At 44.5% G+C, this 11,893-nt stretch overlaps 1 protein-coding gene across 15 annotated transcripts in view; it reads right to left on the bottom strand.

Annotated features, from left to right (window-relative positions):
• The window catches only part of NFIA (nuclear factor I A), a 231,301-nt gene that overhangs the window by 71,007 nt on the left and 148,401 nt on the right, over positions 1-11,893 (bottom strand). For all 15 annotated transcript variants that reach the window (XM_052666963.1, XM_052666961.1, XM_052666951.1 and 12 more), the window contains 2 exons: positions 10,091-10,165; positions 1,525-1,642 (listed from right to left, as the gene is read on the bottom strand). In XM_052666963.1, coding sequence (XP_052522923.1) covers positions 1,525-1,642; positions 10,091-10,165 — 193 coding nt within the window. The remainder of the gene's footprint in view (positions 1-1,524; positions 1,643-10,090; positions 10,166-11,893) is intronic.

Below are 11,893 nucleotides of genomic sequence, written 5' to 3' on the forward strand. Positions count from 1 at the left end.
TAGAGGGAACATATTTAAAAGGCATAAAATCTTCCTATTTCTACTGGTCTAAAACATGCAGCCTCTGCACAGCTCTTCACCCCAAGCTCTGCACAGGTACGAGAAAGCAGTTTGTGAGTAACAGGAAGGAGGATTCCTGTGGTATGCACGGAATGCAGGTTTGGCCATTCCTTAATGTAGAGAATTGTTATGTGTCAATAGGGGAAACTGTGTGCGTACAATATAATTACCGCCTGATAATTCCTCTGAGTCTGTGTATTTAAGAAATACATTTTTTTTCTTACTGGGAACAGCCTAATGAGAGGAAAACAAACATATTACCAAGTTATTAACTACCCATGCTGTTTATAATTAGGTCCTTATCACTGCTAGCTATTTGCAGAAGAACAGAAGAGCAAGAACGGAGCTCTTAAGTAACGCTAATAACCCCACATCTTTGTTTGGGAGTCACAATCAAACCCTACCTGAGAACCTATGATGTGCTGGTGATGAGCACTGAACATAGGGTGGGTGCAGAGTTTAGATGCAAAGAAGAAAGAGAATTAAGTTTTTAACTGATGTGTAATGGAAATTGTAGTCGCCAAGCTTCCTAATGTACACTAAGTGCAAGACGGAAAATATTCTTGCCATTGCTTCCAGCTCTAAGAAACTACAGCTAAGAGCATCCCTCCAAAGCTTTTCTTTTTAGAAAACAAAAACAACAGCTATATTCAAACTATAGAGCCTTTCTACATGTGTACTTGCTTACTGCAAAGCTGGTGGCACTGCAGACTGAGATAAAAATGTAAAACAACCCTGGGCTGGAGTTAGACTTTCTTGTCATGTCTTTGAAATAAGTGATCTGTTTTGGCTGTGGGGGAAAAAAAATCAATCTGGTTCTTTAATAGTGTTCAAGACTACTAGAGTGACTGAGCTTGTTTATAAATCTAATCTCATGGATGGTTAAAGTAAAAGGATAGGGTAAAAAATAAAAAATATCCTTGTCTGGTAGGTGGCATCTAAGCCAAAACCCCAAGTGAGACTCAGCAGTCATCGGCATTAACAATTCACAGTTTTCAAATAATTGAGCCACGAGTTTCTAAATGCAATTTGAAAATCTGAACACATTATAGAGTAAGGCCCTAAACCTATGTTGGTCTCAGAGATAACACTTTAAGATCAAGGGTGCACAAAAGTCTATCTTAAGGCTATCCAGCCAGGACGAAGTGACAGGTCTCAATATGCTCCCAATTCTCTTCTGCCACCAGTAAAACTTCAACAGTTCCAGTAGAACTGCTCCTGATACACGAACACAGGAGGCAGAGGTTACACAGGGCAACGCAACTGATTTCCTTCACAGCCTGTATACACAAAAAGAATTTTAGCAGCAATCCAGTTGAACGTTCAGCTCTGTGAATCTGAAGCAGCTTCCCATCCTGAGGCCCCCAAACAACTTGTCAAATAATTAATGGTTACTTTTCCAGATGAGTAATGACGTTTGCTTGGGTTTCCAAGTAACTCGGCAGTAGGCAGAGATTAAATTACCTGGTAGAGGATGTGCTAGGTAAAGACCTCCTCATTGCTCCTGGGCTCATGCTGTAGTATGAAGAACTTTCCAAATCTGAGAGGGAGAAATTAGGGCCTGTTCCTGCAGCTATTGGTGCTGGGAAAACAAAAGAGAGCACAGTCAGTAACTCAAGTGAATATGGCATGAATTGCACTTCAAAATCATTTTCTTCTTACTCGTGTGTGTGTTTATTTTCACAATGAGAACAGGTGGGATGTGGAAATTAAGAAATGCTAATGGAAACTGGCATTGCAATCAAGAAAATGTAAATTTTATCCAGAATACAATGTTCCATGGCACAGACTCTTTCTTACACTCCTCCAGTGATACCCTTTCTTTAAAAAAACCCCAAACAATTATGACGGCACTTCTATTCATCTTCTTTAAGCACTACTTCTCTATTAATATAATTCTAACATTTAATGAAACTCGTTGCTTTTGTTTTAGGACAATGATGCATGTATTAGTACAGTTACAAATAGGCTGCATCATCCCTGTAGTGTACTTGTCATAATCTGTAAGCCGTGCAGGCAGGGAAATACACACCTCAGGACCTCTGGTGTGTACATGATGCACATCCCCAAGCACAGAGGTTACAAATCTCCCCGAAGAAAGCACAAATGCAGATGAGAAACCCAAGTCCTCTTCTGAATGTGAGCAGCTGAGTTTTGCTCTGGTCTCTCCTTCAGCAAAATCAAAGCTAGAGACATTTGTCTCAAAAGAAACATTATCTGGTGACTACCTTCCACTGTTCACCTCTCACTAAACTACCCAGCACCTAAGTTTTATTGTAAGGGATATGAAAGCCTTTCATTTCCACGTCCTAGAGCCTTGGTTTTCCATTAAAATATTACGCGCTCCTACACACTGTAATGTTTTCAAGCATGAGCCTATGAACCCCACGTGCCACAATCTTCTGGGAACAGAGGAGTCTAATGTTCAAGCCAATGGATAATGCATTTCACAAAAAAATGCAACTATATGACATGTGGTCCCATAGCCTCCGTTGCTGTCCCATCGCTATTTGCAGGACAAAGCAACTTGGGAAGCTGACAATTACAGATCACGATTTTCTCTCGCATTTCAGAGACATCTGAAAAAGGACATACCGCACAATAAAAAGCACAAGTTTGGCCTGGAACGTATTGTCTGAGAGCCCCGATTCACAGCAACAAAGGCGAAGCAGTCTCAATGCCACACAAAGATGCTGAGCCAAGTTCAATCTTTGGTCTGAGAACCTGGCCCATTTTCAAAGGCGAAAAAATCTTTCACTCCGACGGGGCAGGAGTGAGGAAATGAAGACAGGATAGCTCGTATCGCCCAGCAAACATGTCTGGGCTGAGACGCAGGCCTTCTGGGAGTGCTGCCATTGACTGTAATGGGGCCAGTATTTCACCCCAAGACTTAAGGAGCTCACAATGTCAGATTTGACAGAGGAATAATGTAGCTTTGCAGCTGCCTCATCATCCCCACAAGACAATTAGTTGTTGTTTGGCAAGGATCTTTTAAGAACGTCATTGAGACAGAAAGGGAACAGCCTGGATAGCCTCGGACTTTTAAAAGCATGAGATGGAAAATACACAACGCTATTAAAACTTGAAAAAATCTGGAATGACCATTAAAAGGAACGAAGTTGGGAAGTAATTTATGACAAGAACACTCGAACCCTTTGTTATCTTTCCTTAAGTATCACACGCTTCCCGTATACCGTATATGAGAGGGTGTGTTAACAAAAAAGAAAGAAAAATTAAGTGCAGTAAAATTAACTCATTTTATCAATTTGTGCTTTCTGCAACAGTTTCCTGACAGCAGCTACAAGAGGCTGTAAAACTGATGAATTTGCATGGAAAAAGAAACCAGTGTAAGTAATTTGTGTAAAAGGTAACACGGACATGGACTGCTATAATTCAGACACCCTGCAGATAGCAGACTGCTGCAGTGTGAGCAGTTATGGGTTAGAAAAATGACCACACTGCAGTCAGTCTGACTTGAATGGAAATCAATCATAAAGGTACTCTGCAGCATCTACTCCACAGTTTTCAGCAACTTCCTTGCCAAACAGATTTCTGCTCTGCAGACACTTCGCTGCTCGGTTCCTCTGCACCCTCTGCCTACCAAAGCCCAAATTCCAGGTTAAGCAGACTTTATTTTCCAAATGGAAGAAGGGAAGCACCAAATCAAGGCACTGTCCTTTTTTTTTTTTTTTTTTTTTTTTTTTCAAAGGCACAGTGACATTCCTCACCACTGCAAGACTTCAGACAGCTGTATTCCAAATAGATACAGAGGTAAAAATGCCATCTGCGTAATGCTTCTGTGCTTCTTCTCACCTCCCTCTGTTATCCCTCTCTCCCCAAATCCTGGACATCTCTGCTCAAACATTTGCTCTAAAGGGAAGAGACATGTACCTCCAGAAGAGCTGCGGGGTAGAACCAGAGTGTTGCTAACGCACAAAGTAGCAAATATGAGGAAGGATGCTTTCTTTATCAAGGGCTGAATGCTGCCTCATGCAAGAGCCTGCGTGCAACCTGAGGGTTACAAAACAAACCCCACCTCTGTCCCACAGCAGCAGAGCTCCTCTGCAGAGGTTTTAGTGCTGGAGGGCTGAAAGCTGTGAGCTCTGTGTCTCGGCTTCAGCCCTGGAGCTGGGCAGCACCTCAGTCCTCCCACACTGGACTTCAGCAGCATGGCTGCTCTGCTCACTGCTGCACTGCCACTCATAACGTGCTGCCTTCCGTCCTAACAAGCAGTACAGCAGCCTCCTGATAGCTCAGGAACATCTCCCAAACAGGAAAAGATGTCAGAAGTCTCAGTCGCGAGTCCAAACAATGCTCTCCACCTCCGTGCCTGACCCAGGGCCACGGCCTGGCGGGGCTGCAGGAGGAAGGACCCCTTTTCCCTTTGCACCGCAGACGTGTGCAGAGCTGGGAGCCTGCCGGCCCCACAGGAAGGCCCTGTGTCAGGGCAGGCCCGGCTCGCCCCATAGGGCGGCGTGTGGGGGCTCCGCAGTGGCCGATCCCAGTCCCAGGCTGCCGTTCCCCCCTGCTGCCAGCCCTTCCCTCGCTGCCAGCTTGTTAGCTCAGATCTTCGCCCGAAACGTCAAGAAAAATAACAGAGAAATTAACAAAAAGCCCTCTGACTTAACTCAATTGGGATATTTATTTTGAAAAATTTATTAAATTAGAGAACAGGAAACCCACTAAATAAAACCAGCCAGGCTGGCATTTGTCTTCCTTGGAACATGGCACTCTCTTTTAGTCATGTTAATATTTAGCTTCTCTTTTTTCCATCTTTACGTATTTATTTTTATGAGGGGCTGGGATATGACTAAGATCATTACACGTGTAACACTGCAGCGAGGTGATAATGTGTTTAAGGTTAAATGGGAGAAACATGACATTTGACTAATAAACTTTTTCCTGTGTTGTGACTCCATAAACAAAGGGAAACACGGTGCTGCTGATGCAGAGAGGAAAGGGGATCTGTTTTCCCTTTTTTTTTTGTGCAAGGCATTGTCTCCTACACACCGTGCCATTAGATACAAAGAGGCTGCGCTGAATACAACAGATATGAAATGTGTGATGTTCATTTTAAAATTACAAGTACAGCCCGCTATTGACCATCTAATTATGCTGAGTTCCATTTATAAACATAGCTAACCACTAAGTTTATAGAGACTTTTTGTGCTGCTTTAATAGGATATTGATCGAGAGCAAGGTTTGAGTGGACTGCCATTGAATTGTGTAATGGCATACAAAAGGCAAGGTCACGGCAACTGTTCGCTCTATGCCTGCAGTCTATTTTTTATTATAATCTTTTTTTCTTCCTCTCATAGCCAAGCCCAAATAGAATATTTGGGATAGCAGCGCTTTGCTAAGGAATACAGAATATCTTTTTTAAATGTTAATTTTCGTGTTGCTGACTTCTTTAACAACCTTCACTAGTGCAACGCTTAGCATAGCAGAAAGCATACAGGCTGCAGTTGGGAGAGAGCTGCTTTACGATGCCGTGGCTTTCCCTCACGCGCTCAGCACTGAGATCTCTGCACAGGAAAGTTTCTCCCCTCCCAGGCTGTGGGAAGGCAGCAGTGTCCTCACAGCCCTTCGCAGCCTTGCCTGGCCCAGACCCCGCACCTCGTGGTGGGGCTGGCAGAACATTCCCCACAATTTGTTTTGGCTGTGCCTGGCCTCTCGACGAGAGGTGGGAGGAAGTCGTGTTTCCTCCGCTGCACCCACGCTCAGTGCTGGGAGTGGCAGCAATTACTTTCACTTCTCGCATGCGTGTGCCCGTGTGGCAGTGAGACCAGCTTCAGCCCCCGCCAGCAGCACCCAGCCAGGGAGCTCGCTGCCTCCTGCTGCCTGCCAGGGCCTGGCTCAGCGCTCCGCGAATGCTCGGCTCTGCTGCAGCAGCCGCTAACCACAGCACGGCTGCCTCGAGCCTGGCACTCGCTGCTGGAGGCTCCCCGGATCCTCAAAATGCCCCTGCCACAGAATCACCTCTTACCTGCGGAATTAGCATAACCTCCAAGGATAATTAGCAGAACCATTTCTGTGTTTATACAGAAGTGGTAAGCAACTTGCATGTACGATTGTGTGCTTGTGGTTTCCCTGGCTCATGACAGGGAGTAGGAGTCACCCCACTTGCTCTGTGCAGCTCCTCACTGCTCGCAGCTAACGCCTTAAAACTCAAAGCGTGGCATTTTCAGTCCAGGGTGCAGTTAGAATTCCCTTGTTTATCAGCATGAGGAATGATGTCATTTTGACAAATAACACAGCACAAAACAAATATGTTTCATTTGGCTCTAGCGAATGTTCATAAATCCTAAATCTTTCTTCACATCCTGGGCAGCGCAGTTTATCTGGCTGCCTGAAGGACCTCCAAGGGAGGAGATCTTCCCAGCAGCTCTCTGCACAAGAGCACATAGTGCAGACTCAGTCTAACCGGGACTAACCCTGCCCCGGCCCCCCAGCCTCTGCCAAGCATGGGCTCCCACCCAACGGGACCATAAGCCAACAGCAGCAACCAAGTTCCCAGTTGGCACCTCTCACAGAGGGCCTTCCCATGCAGGTATTTTCCTATCTAGGGCACACAGGGTTTGCTTGGTCGACAACAGGCTGAGTCCACACAGATGAACATCTTCAACTCTTCTGTTTCTGAGAATGTTGGTGTCAGCCTCTCTAGAGATGAGAGAACGAATTTCTCCATTATATGAAGTGTATCTGGGGTGGACTGACAACACCTCCAAAGCTGCTCACACCTTCTGTCTGCTAATAATGTAAGAGAGCTGACAGCTTGGTCTGCAACATCCACAGCAGATCGGATGGAGAGAGAACAAGCTGCTTTTCAGATGAACATGAATGATCTACTTTCTCTGTTCTATCGGGCTCTGCAAGATTCAGTAGCTGGGTATCATGTCGAAAGAAAATCTCCAGCTCCAGGACTGAAGAAAGTAGGCTTCTGTTACCAAAGCAGTCTAGACTGGTTCAATAGCTCACAGAAAGTGTGACGATCAGCACTGATGGATAAGATAGACAATGGTAACAGCTGACCTTTCACTTGATTAATTAATTCCCCAGATTTGCATGACTGAGACAACTGCCTACTACTTGAGACTCCATGCCATGCTCAACTCTGAGAACTCACTAAATAAACCTGGTGCATAAATTGCTGCCAATAATATTTCCCAAGAGAAACTTTAGATAGCAGCAGCAAGCCACAGGCCAGTTAAAACCATGAGAAATCACATGTTTCTATCATTATATTATCGAAAGCAAGCATGGAAAGAATAATGTCAGGCACGCACCTCTGGAAAGCAAAGAAGGAGCAGACAAGAAGACAGCAGAGGCTAAACATGAGGGCTGCTATGGACAGGCAGGTTTGTTGCTTCCCTAGCCAAGATGGTTTTAAAGATGCAAGGACTTCTTCAAAGTAAAAGCCAGGGGAACGGACTGAGGACGTTCCGATTTCTCAGACTACAGGTTTAATAGCTGCCGGTGGGTCTGGATAATGGCTGCTCATAAGCTGAGCTCCCCAGCATGACTCATGAACTGGTCTCAAATGAAGACATGGGAATACATAAACCACCCAGCAAGAGTTATATTGAAAAGCACACTCTTTAAAAGCCCTTACATGCCAATTTAGGCAAATATGCAGCAATTACTTTGTTGCTCCATTATGTTAAATTATTCTTTGAATATCAGCATGCAAATTCATACTGACTTCGCTGGGAATTTGTTGCTAGACTCTACAACTAAACATATCCTACTGGGTAGCCATGGTATGTCAGTCTGTGGACTTCTCAGACCTCACAGAGTAAACAAGGCTGGTCAGTACATGTCTGGGGCATCTCCAAGGAAAATCCAGGGTGCTATCAAAAGCAGTGCAGCTAAATCAGTTGCTGGCATTCTTCCCTCTGAGTCAGTTCTGAAGTGCTATCCCGATATGCTTTAGGGACACTATTTTTGGTAGAGGTGCTGGCTTGTGGACAGGGTATAAGACAGAGGCCTTGACCTCCCAGGATTATTGAAGAGCCCAAAAAAAAGAGTGCAAACCCCCATTCCTGGGGCAGACAAGAGCTCATCTTTTTATTTTGACTACCATCATCCCTTTTTATTTTAGAGGAAGCTCGTGCCTGTCCTGCTCTTTCTGTGTGCAGTTGCCCAGTGCGTTGGAGGTGGTACATTTCAATGGAAAGCAGAGGGAATGTCTCAGACACAGTTCATACTTTGTTTGCAAAAGATGTTGAATGCTAGGATTTTTGATGCATGATGTTTTAGTTTAGTTACAATAAAATATCTTGGAAAACTAATAAGCAGGAAACATGACTCTCGTGAGGTCAGTGCCAAACTCGCTGGGGGGCTGGGATGGCTGTAAGTCCTGAAGCAGTGCACTTCTCTAGCAGCCCTGTCCTCTGCACACATGAAGCACGGCTGACAGAGTCCAGAGGCAGTTCTGTTGTGTAGTGCCCCTACGGTGAAGATAAGATTGTGGTGAAGTGGGATGCCTTGCAGGGGGGGAGGAAGAATCCTTTGGGCTTCAAAAGCCTCGTGTTGTCACACTGGAGTAATGTGACATGACAGGAAGGCATTCAAAGACTGGAGAGAACATGGCTTTGTCCACCATGGCTGCAGGTACCAACAAGGTAGTGCATATAGTGCAGCAAGTTAGATGTCAAAGCCCCCCATTTGAGCACTTCAGCAAGTGAACTATTTACAAACTTCTGAGTCCTCCCGACTTTGTCCTTCCAACAAAACTCCCACCAGTTCTCAGGGAAGGGAACTCAGAAGAAATAACTGCTTCACATTTTACTCGCTCTCTCTCTCCTGTCCATATACCTCTCACACCCACATATCTCCCACTGTTCATGCTTTTCTTGCAGCTTCCTATTTCTGACTACAAAGCCAGTTTACAAGGGAGTGCAAGCCTTTCCAAAAGAGGAAATAAAACAGGAAAATCCTTACAGAAACTCAGTGTTCTGAGTCAAAACCACAGCTTCTTTGCTGGGGTTGTGCCAGTTAGTTTTCAGCGTTCAGAGCTGTATATTCAACTATTCCTGCTATCTAGGAGAATCATTTTTATCACTGGCTGTACTGAATGGATTGGTTACAAACCTAAGGTAAGAAAGGGACATGCAGTTGAGTGGCTTTCCTAGAGCAGTGGCAATTGTGGGAATGTAAACTCCAGCATGGCTGCAGAGATCCCCAGAGGACTGGTACCCACAGCCCTGCTTCAGCTGCAGTCTCCCTGCAAGAGGTTGTCCATGTTCTCTCCTTGGACTATCTGGATTATGTCATAGCAAAATACAATCAATGCGCCTTTGATCAATGGAACAAGGTGGTGACAGGTACTCTTAATTCACTGTTGTTAGTGGGTATCGACAAGCCTGTAATGATCATGCTGCAGTGTGTCATTCATGCTGGGGGCATTAGCATTCTTTAAAGGTCAAAAAACAAACCCTTCTACAAGGCAGAATTCCATACAGTTAAGGGAAAAGGCGGGCCTTGGGAACTTAAAGAACTAAGCCCCCAAGCAACTGAAATCCCAGATCTTCAGATGGTACAGTTGTTGGCATTACTTACAAGTTCATTAATTCCCAGGTGTACAGGACACATGGAATTGATGAACACAACGCGGAGAGGTGGCATGAAAAATTCCTGGCTGAAGCACGCTAATGATCAGGTTTGGTGAAAGCAGAGTCTTTGGATCCCCTAGGAGGCCCACCAGCAAGCTGACCTCTGCAGCCATATCTCTGCACTCTTACACAGAGGCCGCCCATTTTCATCTGAGTACCAGATAAGCTTATCAACTCGCACATGCAAGTTTGCAGCACTTTTTTTTTTTTTCAATTTACTTCTTAGTCTATAAGCTTTTATTTTTCCACATTAAAAGATATAGCACATAAACAGCATCCCCCAGAGAGAAGCAGGGAGAAGGGACTCCCAGTTTTTGACACTGTTTCTGAACTGGGGAAGGGACACATGATAAAGAACCAGAGAAGAAAATTGGGATTGCAGAAACCACACAACACAGCCACCAGATGATACTTACTTTGTGAGACTCTTACTAGCTCGGTCACACTGAAAACACCTGATGTGACAAAACTGTCCTGGAAGCCCAAATGTCCTACAAAACAAACAGAGTGAGAGAACTGCGATTAGCTTTAAGCATTTAATGACAGTATTCTCAAATACTTTGCTTGCATTTACACTTAAAATGTGACATCTAATTTCCCACTTAGCAGTAATTATTGTTTATGTAGGTGGGTAACTAGTCATACAGCTACGTAGGCTGCTTTGTGGTTTCTATCTAGAGGTTAGGAAAGCTAACATGACACATCAGCAGGGAGATTTTTACATGCTAAAGCATCTCAACAGGAAATCTGAAACAAAAGAGGACTATTTTAATAAACGGTTACCTCGAATGACCCCTAATGACTTCACAATAGAATTGAAAATACTGTACCTAGGAAACAGACAGGACAGCTAAGTTCCATAATCGTTTTAAACATTATTCTCTAAAGAAACATCTGATCAGGATTATCTACCCATTCATTCAAACAAAACAAGATTTAAAGATGTACTCTTCATTTTCTGAGGTTACACTGGGGAAATCTTAAAAAAGAGGCTGGTGAAAAAAATTAAACGAGTGCCTTCCCATCAAGAAAACCCAACATTTTAAAACAAGCTTTCATTAAAAAAAAAAAAAAAAAAAAAAAAAAAGAAAAAAAAAAAGAGGAAAAGAAATCTCTGCCTAGGAAAAGCATTAAGCTGAAACTCAGGACTGCCTTCAGGAACCGGGGTGCGCCCATCCACGCTCGCCCCCCCCGTGCAAGGAATGCCTCTCCGCTCGGTATCAAAATGTTATTACACTTTGCATAACACTATTTTCCTTCTTCTCTGAAAACATGTCTACCACCAAATGTTCATTTAATTTTCACGGCTATGATCAATGACAAAAGGAGCAGCTTCCAGGCTGCTGCCCAGGGTAGGCGTGTGAGTGGGCTGCGGTGGCTCACGTGGGGCGTCGCTGGACCTCGATGAGAGGCTGTGGCAGGGCCAGGCTGACCTCCTGCTTTTGAAATCAGGGTCAGAGGAGAAATCACAGGATAAAGAGATTATTAAAAGGACTGTAAAGTCCTGCTTGCCCGCGGGATAAGTGGCATACCTTTTAAGGTTGTCCTACTTAGAGTCACTGATTCCACAACAAGCACACATATATTATTGAATGTTTTGCAGGGGCACCATCTGCTCCATTGTTAATTGTTTGTCAGATGCAGCAGGATTTCCCTACGTTCAGTACATCGCGCCGTGCAGCGATACCTGCCCACCTCCTCAGACCGACCCGAGCCGTGGCACTAATGCTAGTTTGCTCTTTGCTTTTCTTTTGGGGTTGTTTCCAAAGAAGCACATCTCACTGCCATTTCCTCTTGCAGAACGTGAAGCACGAGGAAGGCACTTTGCATGTGGGACTGCAGAGGGTGATGGGCTGGGGTCAGGAAAAGGCTCAGGAAGGCCCTGGGGAGGTCAGCAGCTCTCCCAGCCCCCAGTTAATCTGCACCCTGGCAGACAGACCCTGCCCTGCTTCCGAGTGGCTCCTCGGTGCCAGCTGAACGCAGTTGCTAAGCTAACAGACTTAAGACAAGTTTCTGCATCAGGCGCATTTTTATACTTCAGCAATAATGATGAGTTCTCAGACTGTGTATATGTATATCTCTGGGCATCCTTGTGTATGTGTATATACATATGTATTATGTACACAAACATATAAATATACACAAATCTGTCATGCTCCAGCTGTAGATAAATGTACTATAAAATATTGAAATTGATGCCGAAATTCAACACAAACAAA

The sequence above is a fragment of the Tympanuchus pallidicinctus genome, unplaced genomic scaffold (genome assembly GCF_026119805.1).
Source record: "Tympanuchus pallidicinctus isolate F22 unplaced genomic scaffold, pur_lepc_1.0 scaffold7, whole genome shotgun sequence".
NCBI lineage: Eukaryota > Metazoa > Chordata > Aves > Galliformes > Phasianidae > Tympanuchus > Tympanuchus pallidicinctus.